Genomic DNA, 18,849 nt, shown 5'->3' with positions numbered 1-18,849 from the left:
TATAGCAACCAGAGAGACCACCTTTAGCAATCTGTGAGGTCTAAATGAGGGTCCGTGCCAACTTTTTTCACAGAGTTTACATGTGATACAAGTTTAAAACAATGGGAGACATGGGAGTCCACTGTAAAATTGAAAACAAACAAAACAAAAGGGGTAATCCTTCTTTAAAAACATTTATTTTCAATTCATGGAAGTCAATTGGCTTGGTTGAAAGTATAGTGTGTGTAAACTCCTTGTGTTATAGCATACCTGGCTAACAAGGTACTGTGTGAACTAGATGCTGGGTGTTTCAGGACCGTTTCTAAAAGCAGTGAGCCATCTTCACCATTAGGGGTCAGTATGGAGCTCCATCTCCCGCCCAGAGAGCTTGTTTCCTCCTCTTTAGCACAACTACTTTAAATGCTTTTCCATGGCACAAGAGGTGTACTACTGTATCCAAACTGGGCCCACTTTAAATAGGTGTGGTATGTAAGCAGGATTTGTTTTATTCATTTTTGTTTTGTTTTTTTCTAGTAACTCTACAGTACCATATGTGCCAGTGCAATTACAGCATGGTTATCTACAGTCCTTTTTCCCACTGCGGCCATTTTGAATTTAGGTCACACTTGACGTGGGAAACTACCGGAAGAGCAAGTACATCGGTTCCCCACTGAAAAACGTGTTAGAAATTAATGGATCTTAATAATCTAGAGGGATATAGGTTCACATTTTAAGGCAATAGGCTACATTTTGCCCACTATACCGTAATCTAGGTAGCTAGCTACTAGCTAACTAGCTAGTCAGCAAGCTAATTTTCATTTTTTGGTCCATTTTCTACTTCGATCTAGTTTGTCTCTGTTGTCTGCCATTGTTTTCCATGCCATTCTTCCAGGTAGTTTCCCATCCCAAATGTGATACAAGTTCAAAATAGCCACTGTACAGGAATACAGCAGTGGAAGAGCATTTTAGTTTCCATCACTAAGCCAAACAGGGCTAGCCAGGGCGTACACATAACTCGCATCAACATCAGTTTCACCCAAAAACAACACATCTCTGACTGAACATACGTTTTACAATAGATGTCATTTTTCCAGCTGTATTGCCACGAATGATACTATGAATACGAAATAGTGGCAAAACATGTGGAGATGGTCCTGACAAGCCTCATTTGGCCTTGCAGTGGACGACCTGGGCCTCTCTCTCCCCCTGTCAGACTGACAGTCATCTGTAAACCTCCTCCACAATGATTCCCCCTGTCCTGATTAGCGCTGATTACTAGCCTGTTGGGTTGTTTCAGATCTTGCATGTGACGTGTAGCCCTGCAGGGTCTGGAAGCACTTCAGCAGACACACACACACACACAGGCCCAGTGTTCAGGTTCAGACCTGGACAGGAACAGGCACACAGGAGACAGGAGAGCCCTCCAGGAAAGAGAGGTTTCTTGGCATAACAATCCAATTCAAATTAGACGCTATTGGACCTGTGATCCTAGTGGATTAAGCACCAGGTATACATACTTGATTATGCAGTGATGATGACAGGAATCAAAAACGCTAACAGAAACGGTCAAATAAAACCTCCAGAAGGTAAAATAAACAGTGTTCAGAGTTGATAACATACAGTCTGGTCTACGTGTTTCGATGCTGTGCATTAGCTACAGTAACAGAATAATGTTTGACATGATGTACAGACAGTGGAGGCGAGTGTCTATTTTTCTACGCTAAGCCAGAATGAGGATGGAACTGCTTTTAGAAAGTAAGTGAACACCCAAGCCCCACAATGAAATATGGTAAAACACACAAACAAACAAAAGTTATTATACATATTTACAATGGGAGCCTTCTTGCCTTACTTTCATGAGCCACTGCAGTGACTCTGGGGGATATGCAAAGAAATACAAAAAAAAAAAAAAAAAAAAAAAATACACAAACATTCAAACCACAATAACTCAAGTCTTTCCAATTTAGAAAGAGAATTGTTGCCAAATGTGAGAAAGGAATTATTAGTTTTTTTATTTTTGCTTTTGAAAACTTATGGTCTTTTTTCTAATATTTCTCCCCCCTGCTCAGTCATTTTCCTATTAATAGAACGCCCTAAAGGAGTATTTTGGCAGACTTTTTGCATTGTCTTACATAAGGTGGCGAAGCTCCAAGTGTGTGTGTGTGTGTGTGTGGTGGTAAGTATTTTACAGAATAGGACTGACATCATCTGTTGGAAGGCGGGCAATGAATGTGTTTACATGCACGAAAGTATTCTGATATTACTGGGGAGACTCAAATATTTATTTTAGGAGTTGGCACAACTCCACAATAACGCAAATATGACTGCTGGCATACACTGATGTTAAGGGGATGCTGAGCCATGTAAACACCTTATTCCATTTACTGGTTGGCTTTTGTCATCTGTGTGACTTCTGTTTCCATGGTACTATTAGGAATATTCTTCATAATATATACTTGTGATTAACGGATTCATGTATATCTATTAATGGTCATTTGTGAATGGGATATGACCTTAAACGGGATATAAGCGTTACACTCTGTGCTAGAACACTATGTGCATGTAAACACACTCAATGAGGCCTGATGTCAAATAATCAAGAGTGAAGAGTTAAAACAGACCAGTGTATGTAGCACATGCTGATCTGTAGGCTATTTCAGTACAGTGAAGTTAAAGGGGAAATAAGTAGGGCTGTACGATATTCACAGATAATCATATTGGGTTATTTTGCTGAGTATTGCAATAGCGACATAAATTGCAATACAGTATGCAGACAGATTTTTCAATATTTTAGATAGAAACGAAACATTTTTAATAAAAAACTGAGGTGTTGCTGCTTAAGATTTGTTGTTTGAATACAATGAATGTTTTTTTTTAAAATGTGCAATTTCATTTCTAGATACCATGTTTAGCATCCATTCTGAGCACATACCACTCTGAAAAAATAATAGCATCTTTTGCCTCTTGCGATTTGTAAATTGAAGTAGTTCATATTGCTATTTTTTTTAATAACTGTACAGCCCTAGAAATAAGTAAGGCTTTTACTTCCCCATAGCACAAAATGACTATAATATATCTGCGGGGGGTTATTAGGGTTGATGATCAATACCAATGACTCAACGATTAGAGGCGTTCTTTAAAACAAGACAGTAGGTAAATTACGAAAATTGCCCAGGTGTTATATTGATTTCCAGGTTTGACTGAGTAAGAATTGACCAAATACTAACTTCAAATTAGTAAAGTCATAAAACTAGCCACAATGACTTGACATAAAATTAGATACTTGTGAGCCAATGGGCTTTATTATGGTTTGAATGTAGTATGTTCAAACTGCCATGTAGCATGGACATTGTGGACATTGTTCACATGCTGCATGCTACAGTGGAAAGTTCAGTTAGTATACTGCTAGGATTGTGTATGTACCAGTGTTGGGGTGTAACACATTACTTTGAAACACGTTGGATTACTTTTTTGCGGTAACTAATAACTTCACACATGAGTTTTTAAATTCTCGTAAACCGTTATTAGTTGCTTTTTAATATTAGAATGTTGTTACTTTTATTTTTCTTTCATATTGTTTCAATTTTTTTGTCAGTTTTTGAGGTGGGTTATGCAAGAGTACTCTAAGTAACTGTATAATAAAGAAGTAAAGTAATTAATTACTTTTAAAACAAACTTTTCCCAACACTGGTATGCACTGAACAGAAGGCGGACATAGCACAGGCATTTCTAATGAAGTATTGCAGTATTGCAGGCTCTCACATCTGATTCGTCTCTAAAGCCAAAATGTTAATGTTTCTATACTGTACCGAACAGTGCAAGGGGATTCATACAGCTAATTCTGTGCTGATGACTTAGACTCAACGGTCACAGTTTCATTTTAATGCACGCCATTCACATAATATGGCAGTTATTGCAGTTCGTATATAGTTACACATTGGTTTGAAATGGTCGACGCTGCCATTGCTCTTCCTATGTAGGGATCCAAACACTTTAGGAAGGTGTGTATTTCTCTATGGGAGGTGTATGCAGGGACATTTGGGCAATACCTTCGGCCTCCTTCAAGTTCCTCTCTAGTGGGTTGCCATTAAACTGTATGCAGCGACGTTAAACAGGGGAAATGCAAGCATTAGCTAATAGCCACAAAATGCTGAAGACTAGTGCCTGTTCTTGTTATCTGAGGACAGAACGAATCACAACAGCAGACTGAACGCACAGGGAAATGTGATAACATACACATGCTTGCTGTTCCAGTGGTGAGTCTGTCATCTCTTACATATAGTTACATATTCTCATTCTTATCTAGATCTTTTCAGTCACATCAAGAGAAAAAAAAAAAACGTCAAAACACATGTACAAACAGATAAAACGTCAAACATTGGGAGGAGAAAGTGCAAATATTTTGGCGCCGCTTCGTTTTCTTTTCTTGTTTTTTTCCTCTTTTTTTTCGTTTTAAACTCAGGAACTTCTTAATTTTTCTGCTCCATCTTTCTCTTTCCTGTCAGCAAGCGTACAGATGCCTTCCCTCTGTGCCCTCTGCTCTCGTCTCAGCTTCTGGAACCTTCTCTTCTCACACCAGACGACCTACTGGGAATAGACAGACAGAGAAAAAAAAAAAGAAAAAGAAAATGCCATGACTCGTCTGTTTCAGTATCCGGCGTGCAGATGCGCTCACACACATCGCTGTTGCGTGACAAAACGACGGCATTCCTCAACCTCAACATGCCTTAGCTCACTCAGACTCACATGCACACACACACAAGCACACACACACACTTTAACTATTCTTTAACTATCTAAAACATCAATAGTTCAGGTTTTGGTGTCAGTCCCTCAGAATCAAAGGGTGAGGGCTTCTTTCTAGAATTGCCATTTTGCACCAACGCTCAACAATCATACATACAATCCATCATGGAAGAGGCAGACTCAGCCTCAATAGACCAGAATGCAATGCTGCTACAAGGCATGTTGCATTTTGAATAAGAGGTAGGACTCTCACTTTTTCTTTCTCTTGCTGTTACTATGCTATCGCTTTCAGTGCCACAGTTGCTCTCTCCATCTACACGTATTGAACACAACAAGTTCAGGCACGTTCACTGGGAGTTGTCATGTTGAGGGAAAGTGAGTACACCAAAAACAGTAAATTACTACACTCCTGGAACGCATCACAGATTGTCGCCCCCCTCTGATATGATGAAGGTTCCTCCCTTTTTTGTAAATTCATTCTTCATTTAAAGGCCTAATGTATCCCAGATTTCTCCGTTCCATTGAATAGGAGACACTGCTTTAAAGAACTGCTATATCACCTAAGAGACTTTAATTAGTATTGGTTTCAATGGAGAGTTTCAGTGTGAGTGAGTTTCAGATTGTCTAAATGCTTTTTCAGAGGCTTTTCTACCCTGCCAGGAATAGAACTCTGGCAAAAAACAAACACTGCATACTTGTAATTTTTGGTATGAAAATGGTCCAAATTGAAGATACTGAATATTGGCACAAAATGTCAGCTATTGGCGGTGAGGTGTGTACTGTATATCGGTATCATATCGTTCTCAAATGCCTGTACCAGTCAAACCCTAATGTGTGTATATGCATGTATGAGTATGTGCTTTTCTATGTGCATATGTGAGTGTGCTTTTTGACATGTGTGTGTGTGTGTGTGTGCATATGTATCTGTGCCAAAGAGGTGGTTGTGCTCTCTGAACGATCATGTGGAAAGCAGATCCATCCTCTGTGGTTTGTGGTTAATAAGTTCCTCTCTGCAAGTGTCTTCCGCCTAAAACTATCGTCTTCCCCTCTTCCCTTCCCTTCTCTCTATCTCACAAGCATGATTACCTCAATTATACAATTCAAGGGAGATTCCCATCCAGACCGCGCATTTTTAGTTTGGCTTTGAACCAAAAATAAATCTATCTAATATATTTAGCATTTTTTGTTTTTTTGGTTTTATTCATGATGTTCATGATATCACTGGAAAGAATCAAGACATTTGTAAAGCCATCAGGCCAGCACTTGGGAAAGTTACTTTTAAAAGTAATTACTTTACTTTGTTACTTACTTTAAAAAGTAACTACTTATGTTACAAATATATTATTTATGAAAAGTAACTCAGAGTACTGGATTATACACTTCAAAACATGCTGTCCAGCATTGTTTTAAAATACAATGCATGACTATTACTCTGTTTTTAAAATAGTAAGCCAATCTCATTAATATTAATATAGCTATAATTCATAGAGCTATAATTCAACAGGTTTCTGAAGTTACATTGACAAGGGATGGGACTCCTTCCTGGCTCATCAATCAGCGAAATCAGAGAAAGAGAGGGAGAGAGAGAGTGAGAGAGAGAAAAAGAGAGGGGGAGAGAGAGTGAGAGAGAGAGAAAGAGAGGGGGGGAGAGAGAGAGAGGGAGAGAGAGAGTGAGGCCTGAAATGGGAGGGAAGGAGATGGGTAAAGAGTGCAGATTGCTTACAGATGGCTGTCAGAAGGGAGTTGTGGAGCTTCTTCCCATGGGAGGAGGGAGGAGGCCGAGGAGCAGAGGGGTCCGCCTGAGCCCCATGAGGGCTCATACAATGTGTGTGTGTGTGTGTGTGTGTGTGTGTGTGTGTGTGTGTGTGTGTGTGTGTGTGTGTGTGTGTGTGTCTGTCTGTCTGTCTGTCTGTCTGCATGAGGTTGCATATGAGTCTGTGTGTGTGAGATTTTGTGTGGTGTGTATATGGTGTTCATGTGTTTGTGTATATGTAGGGCAGGGAAGATATGTGTGTGTGTGTGTGTGTGTGTGTGTGTGTGTGTGTGTGTGTGTGTGTGTGCGCATCAGGGTGCTTTTGCGCGTGTGCATATGTACATGTGGTTATGTGTGATTGTGTCTGTCTATCTGCCTGCATGAGGTAACATGTGGACAGACTGTGGGGGTTGGGATGTGCAGGTGCGTCCCTGTCACTGCTTGTTATGCGAGCCATGAATAGAAGGCCAGCTGATTTCACTACAGATGTTCACTCTGGCAGGTTCTATAGTCTCAAGCAATTCTTTTACCTTGGAGGCAAGTATTCAGTACTGAACACGTCAAAACCACTCAATAGCTTCATAAATTAGCTTACCTTATATATGACAATAGTGAATGCTTTCACCTATTCTCTGAGTGTACAAAATGTTACGACCGCCTACTCCAGTCCTACCGTGAAATACTATAATCTGACCAAGTGAATCCAGGTGAAAGCTGGAATCGCTTTAAGTAATAATCCGTGACATTTTCATCTAAATAAATGTCCATTTTGCTACTCTCTATCACCACTTGATAAAACACAATAGAGATTCAACCTACACCCAGTTCATGAAAGCTTTTACATTTGCTGTTCTAAACACCCAGCTCTTTCATGAGAATAATCTTTTAGTGCACAGGACATAATGCGTTTTTTTGGGGGTTTTTTTTACGTTTCCGGTTTGTTTGGAATAAACAGAAGAAGAACTGGGTAGTTAGCATGAGCAGTGATAGCCACCATGGAACAGACAAAGAAAAGAGCGCCACCTACAGAAACTCAAACTGCATCAAACAGAAAATCCAAGCAAAAAGACGTCACAGTACCGTGAACACTGTTTGATTGACAGGTGATCTCTGGGAAGTGCAGTGCAGAAACACCACAGCAACGAGCGCTTAGCACCAAAGACAAGAAACCTTGAGGATTACCACTTTAAATTAACACTAGAAAGGCCGGTGGATTTTAAGGGATTAGGAGAAGGCCAACAAGCCATCAGTTGAAGGTAATGAATATAATAAGAACTACTATTTCCTTGCGTGGTTTTAAAAATGTACTAACACTGGCTTGTGCAGAAAATGGGTCTATAGGAAAAGTAATGGAGAGACATTTTGGAAGCTGAGATATTTCAATTCTAATATTCAAAACAGCTGTCAGTTGGCTGCGGCTTGGCCTTCCTAGTGTTAAAGGATTTTTAAGCCTTGAGACATGAATCATGGGTTTTGTAAAAGAAGGTGGAACTCAATATCAGGAACTCAGACCTAATATTGTGTATATTCAGTGTAAATGAACATAACATAAATCCCAAACCCTGGCAGTGTTAGTGGCATGTTCTACCTGTTAAGCTATACAGGAGCACAGCATTTCACGATACCTCTTTGCAGTGAAGTCATGCTGCTTGCCTCTTTAGCACAGATAAATGTCTCCGTTGTGCAGGGCCGATCTACAGTAGCGCTGATGAATTGCCTTGGCAATTACCAGGCTCCAGAGCAGCGAATGGTCCTCTCCCTCCTCTCCTCCCAGTCACTGAGGACACTGTCTGTGCCATTAACAACACAAAGCTCCCCGGCCTCTCCCTGGACACCTTGGCCCCACTTGTGATAAAGAGCTGAAAGCAGATCCCGTCTAGCGGTGAATCGCCTCACCTCACCTGGGACCGGCCAATAAAGAAGCTTGGCTCAGGAGCTGGGAATCATGGTATACCTGTACATGGTGGCAACCAGGAGAAAAGGACTTGGCTAAGAAGACTGATACACAGGCTTGGGTTTACTGTTAGCCTTGCAGAACATAAGACCCCCATAAAGTAGGGAAAGGGGGTCTATCTTCTGTTTTCGTAGCATAAGACAGCTACTGAACTGTGTTGTACATTCAAATGGAGCAAAAGGCATCTAGTAACAGGTGAGCGAAACGATGCTTATCTAACCATCGCGGTCGTTTCCGTTGACCTCCGTTACCGTTAGCAGACACAGAACAGTGCGTCGAGCTGATGTCACAGTAATTAAAACACAAGTGGTGTGGAGTAATTACTGCTGGCTCTGACAGGACAGAGCTCTGGGCTCTCTAATGGTCCTGCAGCCCCGGTGCCAGGCCGGCCTCATAATGCCCTCCATTCATTCCTGCCTAATGACGGACACAGCCAGGACAAACAGGAGAGAGGAGAGGAGAGGAGAGAAGAGAAGAGAAGAGAAGAGAAGAGAAGAGAAGAGAAGAGAAGAGAAGAGAAGAGAAGAGAAGAGAAGAGAAGAGAAGAGAAGAGAAGAGAAGAGAAGAGAAGAGAAGAGAAGAGAAGAGAAGAGAAGAGAGCTCAATTCTCAGTCTGATATAAAAACAGAATAAGAGACAAGTCACAAAGCATAACAGCTACAGTAGCAGAACATAACTGGCAAGAATGGTGCACTTAATTATCAAATACACATCCCACACACTCTCAACAGCAACTGATGCTTCCTGGAAGATAAAAACTCTGTAAACACTTGTGTCACTATGGTGGGTACGTCCTGTAACTGCCTCCCTCAAACCTTTTCAGTCCATAAAGTCTAAAATGTGAGAGAACATTTTGTGCGTGCTTGTCTACATGTGTATTTCCACATTTGGTGTGTGTGTGTGTGTGTGTGTGCGTTCGTGTGTGTACACCCGCATGTGTTTGTGCTTATTCAAATGCATGCTTATGTCTTTCTAAATGGAATGAGACTATTGAAGAGAACATCATGAACCCTGCTGCTAGATCCCCTTCCAACAACTTTAATAGAGACATTAAGTTTTTGTACTGTATTTCATTCATTACAGCGGCAACGTCTGGAGCCACTTGAACAACCAAACTTGTCGATCTCCCATGGCTTGGACATTGGACATGTTGGCCAAAAGTGAGAAGGGTTTACTGCAAATGAGCCTCGCCTGGGCTTCTGTTACAAATCTCATCTATAATGAGGTTTCCACAGCCTCTTCAGAGGATGGATGCCACTCTCTCTAGCACTTCAAGACACACACAAGGTATTCAGATGTTTTCCTTTGCCGTTGCCAACACGTCGAGAGAGGAGCCTCGCACAGATGTGCTCCGCTCTCCCCTACGTATTCACAATCCCTCATGAAAAGGCACGTATACTGTAAATATCTCCAGCAACACTGTGACGATCCAAAACTGCGACAGAGCATGATAAGATTTAATGCCAGGCAAAAAAATATATCTCGACTTAAAGGGATCCAGGCCATCGAGGATCGGATCACGAGGCATACCTGAACGATCCAGCACAATGGCCGTCTATCTTAGTCAAGGCAGAATGGTGCCATATGTTCTTGCAGACCCATGGTTCTTTCATGCAGACTCTTGACTTCTCTCTCTCTCTTTACCACCCTCCCTCTCTCCAGAATCATCAATTGCCCAGAGTGCCTGAGTGGCGGCATAAGGAGCTGTATAAAGCTGTCAGGCCGTTTACCTCCAGCTCCTAAGCATGAAGGTGAGAGATTCAGTGACTACAGCTAAAACAAACCTCCCCATCTGCGCCGGCCCGGGCCGAGCCCCCTTCTCAGCTCTTCCAATACCAGCGCTGTTTATCCTGGCAGCGGCGCCCCCGGGTCCGAGAGGCCTGACGTTATGCCCGCTCCGAGCCACCGTTCTCCAGGCGCGGCGGGGCAGCGCCAGGGTAAACACATGACCTCAGCGCACTGTGGCGCTGAACAGGCCCGCGGGCCAGAGTCAACAGCACCGATGGGACCAATAATGGCTCAATGGGGGAATCCCACCGGATCAAATGAGACAGAGAAAGATGGAGAGAGAGAGACAGAGAGACTCAAAGAGAGACAGAGAAAGATGGAGAGAGAGAGACAGAGACACTCAAAGAGAGACAGAGAAAGATGGAGAGAGAGAGACAGAGACACTCAAAGAGAGACAGAGAAAGATAGAGAAACTCGGCAAAAGAGGCAAAAGTTGTATTCACAGAGGACTAATACAACCTGGGGACATACAGTCATTTGTAATAATTCCGGAGATCGTCTGTGATTTTAATCCCATGCGAATCTGCCATAGCTGTAATGTCTGAAGTAAAAATTCCAGAACAAATGATCTGCTGTATTTGGTGAAGACAGAAGTCCCCTGATGACACTGATCTCATGTGAATGAACTCTTGGCAATTTCAGCCGTAATATGTTTTTGGCAATTTCTTTTTCTTCCTCTTCTAGACATGCAATTTTTATCTTCCTCCTCTCATGATAAATGGAGGCAGTAGTGGACTCTAAAGAGGAAGGTTTTGAATGTATTTTGGGCACAAAAGTGTCAAGCTTTGCTTTGCTGAATAAGGAAGTGACAAATTCTAATTGTATCAGAGACAGCAGTGATTTCAGAAAATTTGATTATCCTGCATGAATGCCTCTGCAAGAAATGCAGAGGTTGGGTAACAGGGTAGCCGGGTAAATTTAACTCAGAGAGCGTAAAAATCAACACTATACCAGTGTTTCTGTAAGTCCACACCCGTCAGAATTAATTGAACACTTGTACATAAGTTTTGAAAAGCTGCTCCAGAGTCATATCAGCTCTATGAGTGAACACACAACTCTCCAATCAATACTTGTCAACTCCAAATGATTGTTACTGGAAAACCAACACTTATTACCACTGGAAAATTTGTTGTGCCGTGTGTGTCTGGTGTGTGTGTGTCTGTGTCCTGGTGGCAGGACGTCCTTGGTTCGAATCGGGACCAGGACCTTTGTCGCATGTCATCCCCCTCTCTCTCCTAATCTTTCCAGTCTACCTCTACTGTAAAACTATAATAACAACAAAGGCAAAAAGCCCAAAAGATAATCTTAAAAAAAAAAAAGTAAAATAACGGAAAATTGGCTGTGTAGTCCTGTGCAAATTGGGTTTAAGTGAAAAATGCATAAACAAATAAAAAGGACAAAGGGCCATGACAAATTTCTCTTCCCTCACAAGTCTTTGAGCTCAAGTTTGTGACCTGGAGAGCTCCAGGGAGGAGGGGGGAGGGGGGACCTACTGTAAGCAGGGGCAAGGTGAGGAAAGCTTATTTATTCATGGCTGTGTGTCATACTGTTCTGGACCCCCAACTCCCCCAGTCTCCTGGAGGACAGGGGAGGACAGGCTGGGAGATGCAGCTTCGCTCTGCACCCGTATCTCCAAAATTCCTACTGCAGTGGGATTACAGTGAATGATGAGAGGGGGAGGGCGGAGGTGAAGAAGAGGGAGGGAGGGGAGGAGTAGGACCATGCTGTCACCAGATGCTGGCTGTTTCCACCAGAGGAAGCATACAGTAAGACCTGTATATCAGACAGTGACTGACTGGGAAGATAGAAGTAGAGTTATATAGACACAGTCTGTATATGTGAGGAGAGGCAGGAGAGCTGGGGCTCAGTGATGTAATGAACACTAAATCTACTGTATTTAAAACCAGTCGATAACATATTTTTAAGCTTATATGAATGTTAATGATATGAATTCATCGAATATATTATAGTAACATCAGATTAATGTAATTGCATGAAAAGGGGCCTTTTTTTGAGAAAACAAAGCTCAAATTAACATTGTTTTGAAGGTATAACTGTTACTACTATTTCACTACTACCTCACTACTACTTCAATGAATGGAATCCCCATTCTTAGCATAAAATATCAGCCCCCCTTCAACAAATATTACTCCAGTTGAATATTATTAGTGATATTAGTGTTTATTATTTGAGGGAAACAACAATTTGCCTACCCCCCATCCCCTTTGTTAAAACTGAACAAATTCCGCAAGTACAATGTAACCTATGGCTCCAGATTGAAAATTGATGGATTACAGAAAACAATTAACACTGAGTTGTCAGATATTTCCTCTTGCATACTTACTTCCTTGTCATAAACGAGAAAGCAAGACTGTAAATCTTTGAACAGCAGTACTTAATGTTTCTTCTTGTATTAAGTTTAGTTCTAATTCTTAGAATCCAATTAAAATATATCAGGCCTTGGACATGTCTATTTCTAAGGCTTCAATCAGCAGGGCGGTTGTCAAGACCACCTCAGTCAAGTCCAAGCCAATTCGTAGACCAGGTCAAGTCGAGTTTGAATCAAGACCAGGTCCAAAGGGGGTTGAGACACAATCAACACAGAGACCAGGGCAAATTGAGTCCTATTCAACACCAAGACCAAAATAGGCAATACATTGTGCACATGTCTTCCCAAATGTAACAATAATGCTTCAGGAGTTTCTTAATGATGAACAGACATGTAGATCTATCAGCTCTGTGCTAAACCCTTCAACATCCAAATAATCAATGTAAAGGATTTTGTCTAATCAATGACACTGGTGTAATCCCCTAACTTCTAGGGGAGAAAATAAATGCAGGGAGGACAGGTGGAGAAAAGCACATCTTTGAAAGTTTTTAGATAGGTGGGAAAAAGTCTCCAACAATGGCCAAGACCAAGACGAGTTTGAATCAAAATAGGCAGAGACAAGTACAAGACGTCAGAAAAGTGGTCTGGAGAATGGACTCAAGACCAAGACCAGAATCGAGTACAACAGCCCTGTCAATCACAATAAATATTCAAAAAACACAATTGTCAGCTTCCTTGGGTATGGAGATGCTTCTGGTTGCAATACCTTCACCTACAAATCCATGATAACAAAGCCATGCATGGTTTCACCTAACAATATGCTAAGGGAAAACGAGGTAAAGCAGGCAGACCTGTAGCTTCGAGCATAACAAGGCTGAATCTGCTTGGCTCATGTTGAACTGCTCCCTCTATCAACACTAGACTAACTCAACCAGACTGCATGGGTAACTGCTGGATATTCGTGCTTGGCTGCTTGCTCACCCACCACCTGCTCATCCAACCCATCCACTACCTGCTTGGATCTGCTTTCATGTACTATAAAGGGGGATTTTGTGTGCTCCCTGACTGGCGGCAGTGCACTCAATATGAGAACAGGGAGTATATAAAAGCAGATCCATCCATCACCAGAATTTAAAATTGTATTGCCATTCTTATCCAATAAATTTTATCCTGGTTTCCTGGCTGAACTACCTTCTACACACACATCCTACGTAAAAACAACACATACGGGAACACACACACACACGCCAGACCTAAGCACACATGCACACAGACACACACACAGACAGACAGACAGACAGACAGCTCAAGCTGAATCAAGTGTTCAACAAAAAGAAAACATCCAGGGTTTCTTCTCTAAGGCTTTGCATGTGAACAGACGTCTGCTGTATCAACTAGCTGTAACTACTCCAATCTAAACTGTCGTATATCACCAGTGTGGATGTTAATAGATTATACACCAAGCCACCTACAGCACTCTCAGCCGGAGCTAGGGTTAGTGAAAGCATATTAGTTTGCCTTACTGAACAAATTTGTCCCTTGCCTTGTCCCTTGGTTGCCGTTGCTCGTAGAACTACCTGCAAAAGAGAAAAACAAAGGATTTAAAAAGGCTTGACATGGATTTCAGCGTTTTCTCATTTTGAGTTCACTTGTTTTGACTGAGCCGTCTCTAAGTGATTCTGCAGAATAGGGATTCTCAAATGTTTAGGCTCACAACCTCCCAAAACAAAACAATACTGAGCAGAATGTTTGACACCAAATTATAATTTTTATTTTACCTTTGCAGGCTGTTTTACTTAATTAATTACTGGACAATGCATAAAAACTGTTTATATTCAGGAGGATATAGCATGATTATAAATCTGAAATATATTAGAATATATATATACTGTATATGTATTTGTATTTTTTAAAATTCCATTAATCAGCACGAGGCCTGTAAAAATCATTTCCCTCACTTCCGTGGGACAAAAAGAAACACTCAACTGAAGCTTTGCTGTTTTTCTTTCCTAGTTTGAAAGTTTACATATTCATTTGTGTGTTAAATGCATTTCATGACCACTGGGGCTTTCAAATCTGTTAAAACCTCATTTCATAATTTCAAAACACACAGGAGTCAGTGAGAAAATAAGCATTCTTCTTTTCCTTCCTGAAAGATATGCGGTTTGTAGCTGACAGCAGCGTCTGTGACAGATGCTAATGATCTCAATTAAGACTGAACTCATGATGAGTAGTTACAGTTTTCCACACTTCCGGCCCAGACAGTGTCTCGATCCGCTAATACATTAGTCTAGCCTAAATATTCATCAGAGAGCGCTGAGCGGAGCAGTGCACCTTGTTTAGACTGCCAAGACATCTGTTTGTCACATGCTCCACAGTTACTTCATTCCTTCCCCTAAATGACAGATGTTTTTTTTTAACCACGACATGATGATGAAATACTAGCGAAAATCTAACGTGTGGGAATACGGCTCTTTAAATGTTAGTTTACTGTAGTCTAATTTATTTGTCGATTTTTAAAACACACAGAATATGAACATCTTAAAACAATCAAGGGCCAATTATGTATTTCTGTAAATCCTCATTTCTGTATTTCATTAGGGGGATTCACTTCGTTTCAGACCTTCCCAGCACACATGCTGTTTTTCAGCAACCCCCTACTTCATATTCATCACATGTACACACATTCACACCTGGCAACTGCCTGGTACAATACATACAAGGCTTCAACTGTTGGCTACAGACTGTGTAAGTGGAGTAAATGAGTGCAGAGTGCCTTGCCAAGGGGCTCCTCAGTGCTAACTGTTGAAGGAGAGGAGATTCATTCACTAGCAAAGATTTTCCCAGCTGCTCTAACGGAGTTCATGACCCTCCAGTCACAATCCGGCTCTCTACCCCCCCCACCCTCCCCCCTCAGCTCTCCCCCAGCCCTCCTCCTCCTCCTCACTCACCCTCCTTGCTGACGCCCAGACAGCCTTTCAGCTCCTGCAGGGAGATGGCCCTGTCCTTGTTCAGGTCGCAGTAGTCGGTGAACTTGCGGGCACATTTCTTGGGTTTGGCTTTCTTCTTCAGGTACCTCTTGAACGGCTTGAGTTCCTTCTTGTTGATGTCGTGGCTGCCGTTGTTATCCAGCTGGGCGAAGTACCAGTGCACCACCCTCTCCTCTAAGGTGTGACTGGGGTCAGGCTCCACAAACCTGCAAAGACACAGGCAACAGATTCAGAGCAACAAATAGGGGTGAAAAAACAAACATATCAGACCTAAGATGCTGGGCATAAAGGGATATAGCAAAAAAGGCAGATGAAAACAAAAGCAATTTAAAGGCACTAATAACTATAAAATCACACCATAAATCATAGCAATACACATCAATAGCATAGGATGCTGCTCAGGACACAGTTAAACCAGAGATACAGAAGTTCAGAGTGTGACATAACATAACATAACATAACATAAAGTAACATAACATACTACAGAGGTTTGATGAATACTCAATTCTGATTGGCCAATGTCTTATTTCCGAATGTTTCACATCTAATTATATCACTCCACAGTGAAGACGTTTGGTCCTTTTTGTTGATTTCTAATCCAATGAACTCACAACATCCTGTGCCAAAAAGACGTTATTCCTCGGTTACTGCAGACAGTCCTGCTGGACTACTTTTTGGCGGAAGCTGGCAAGTTATTTTAGCTTGAAATAAATCATTTTACTTCAATATTCTGCATTGCGTCAGTCTTGAATCACCCAGTCAGAGCTTATTTTGCTTCCTTTTGCTCATTGTACAGTATTCCTTATATAACATAACATATGCCATTTGGTGGATGGCTTTTATCCAAAATGCCATCCAGTCCCATCAGTGTAAACATTTTTAGCATGGGTGGCCCCAGTGGGAAGCGAACACTGAACCCTGGCAGTGTTAGTGCCAAGGATCTCATTACACTACACAGAAACAAAATATTAGCAAGGGAAGCAGTCTCAAGGAACCAGAGGGAAAGATTATTTGAGGTGAATGAGAAGAGGTTTAAGTTTCTCTGTAAAGAAACAGCACTGAGGTTTACGGTGAGGTACATTATAGTCAGTAGCACTTACCTCCCACCACCAGAGGGGGCTGGTGAGTTTATGGCTTGCACCATGTCTGTGGTGAGGGCATCTAATAAGCTTGTAATGAATTCCACTTTCTTCCCCTCGGGGCAGCCTGGCACAAATCAAAGATAAAAAACACTGAAATTACCTTCCACAACTAATTTGAGTCATTACGGCACAGTGTAGCTGAAGTGCTTCTAAAGCCACGGCACCAATGAAGCAGTATGAAAGATGTAAAACGGAAAAGGGGGTGTTCCGCAGTAAAAGTACGCATGCAAACCTTGTCCAAAGCTAAATGGCAAACCAGGTGTATCAAACGCCCCTGGTAAATGGCCTATATCAACCAATTACTGGTAAATCTGTGTGAATACATTTTCCATTGAGGTGAGACTCAGTGTTTGGCTGTTTTGTAAGGCTGAAGGAAAAAGCGAGCGGGCCAGAGTTGAGGCACATGGGGAGAGGCCGAACAGAAGTGTGCGGTGATAAGAGAGCTTTGTTGGGCAGTGCAGACCTGTTAACTTTTATGACACAATGCTGAACACCTTGGGTAGCTCTTTTTAATTGCCCAGATGTATGGTTTTAATGGCGCGCTCAACCAGTGCAAATTTTTGCCTCCTAATTGTGTCTCTTAAAGGGAAACTTCAAACGCTGCTGCATAGTAAACTAATCTTCTCATTCTGTCCTTTTTTTTTCTTGATACAGTCTCTCTCTCTCTCTCTCTCTCTCTCTCTCTCTCTCTCTTTGGGTCTCTCACATTCTCAGTTGTTCCCCTCCTCCTCCTCCCCTTTCTCTGTGCCTTTGTGGCCTCCTTGTCCTCCGCTCTGTTCGGTTCTTTTCATTCCTGTTCTGCTGGCTCAGGGCGTTCTGTGGGAGGTGGTCCGCTGCCCCGCCAGGTGAATCCAATTAGCATTTCCTACGACGTGACAAGCTCGGAGAAGCACTGCCTCGCTGCGCCTTAATCCAAGTGTTAAATTGGGACGTTATGAAGCGCAACCCCTCTTGTTGTATGTGGCAAGGTGGCAGGGGCACAGTGTGGTGCAGGACCTCTGGCAGGCTGACACTGGGTCGGGGTCAATTTGATTTGATCTCCTTTATCTGAGCACTTTGAAACACATTAAAGATGCACCAGGCAAGACTTTTATGTAAAAATACACCTGGCTGCAACTGAGAAGAGCATCCCATCGCCCTGAAATTGAGACCCCTGATTCGTCCTGTTTGCCGAAATTATATTCTGGTGTCGGTTTCTGCCCACAGTAAGTGATGAATTCAAAATTAAGAGTGAAATTGAATCTGTCTCCTAAGCAGCAGTGAGCAGCGCTCTGTCCAGAGAAAGCTGGACTCACCAACATTAGATCTTTTCCTGTCTCATCTGTTTAGTTTCCTTTGGTATAAAGCATCACAGACCGGCTGGGTTGGGAAACATGAGTGAGCTGTGTGCAGATTACTGACCTCACCTTACAGGATTTCTAGGGATTGAAGTTCAAATTTTTCAAACAGTTGCCTCTCGCTGCCATTTGGAGCCTCCAACATGCAAAGTTGCCTAGTGTAGATTTAGGCATGAAAAACATAATTGAGGATGTCGCAATAAAGTCCTCAATAAAGAGACTTATTTCCATTCCGGTGTTCATTCATGGTCGTATCATGGAACAGCAGCATTAGCATCATATTCATTACACAGAAATACAGATCACTTCAACATCTGAACAGAAACACTGTTTATTTGCTCGAAATAGCACTTCAATTCTAAAATACTTGTTGATACACAGGGTATGACCAAACTTTTTTACGGCAAAAGGTATCTGGTATTTAATTCCATTCCTGAATTGACTGGACTGGAAGTTAACAGATCCCAGCCCTCGGTCTCAGGGGGAAAGCCAGCCTGCTTCCCTTTCTCCTGACAGAGCTTGTATTGTGGGCCGGTGAGACCGGACCTGCAGCCGCTCCTCTTAATAGACTGCCCTCTCCAACATTCTTCTCTCCCTCTGCCTTGATGTGACTGTGATGAAATATTGCGCTTTGTTGTGGCGGTTCAGAACATCCCACTACAGTACATAAAAATATCTCCACTCAGCCGCCCCGCGGTCTCCAACACCCCCAGCGCCCCCCGCAGCCTCCCCGCCGCACCCCGCAACACTCACACCTTCCATAAAACATACCACACATCTGCTGCACAGTCAGGAGCCATGCTTGACTCTGTAAACTCACCAGATGGGGAA

General features: G+C 42.2%; 1 protein-coding gene across 1 annotated transcript in view; it reads right to left on the bottom strand.

Moving 5' to 3' along the window:
* Positions 1-4,266: 4,266 nt before the first annotated feature.
* smoc1 (SPARC related modular calcium binding 1) overlaps positions 4,267-18,849 on the bottom strand; it is a 39,040-nt gene continuing 24,457 nt past the window's right edge. The window contains exons 13-16 of the mRNA XM_071529108.1: positions 16,640-16,745; positions 15,501-15,745; positions 14,073-14,126; positions 4,267-4,566 (exon numbers count right to left, since the gene is read on the bottom strand). Of these exons, the coding sequence (XP_071385209.1) occupies positions 4,550-4,566; positions 14,073-14,126; positions 15,501-15,745; positions 16,640-16,745 (422 nt within the window). The 3' untranslated portion in view covers positions 4,267-4,549. The remainder of the gene's footprint in view (positions 4,567-14,072; positions 14,127-15,500; positions 15,746-16,639; positions 16,746-18,849) is intronic.

This window comes from Centroberyx affinis, unplaced genomic scaffold, assembly GCF_046629955.1.
Source record: "Centroberyx affinis isolate AG114_WGS23_722 - 3 ecotype Tasmania unplaced genomic scaffold, CSIRO-AGI_Caff_v1 ptg001765l_1, whole genome shotgun sequence".
Taxonomy (NCBI): domain Eukaryota; kingdom Metazoa; phylum Chordata; class Actinopteri; order Beryciformes; family Berycidae; genus Centroberyx; species Centroberyx affinis.
The sequence above is the reverse complement of the archived record's forward strand: the minus strand, read 5'-3'. Positions and strand labels throughout refer to the sequence as shown.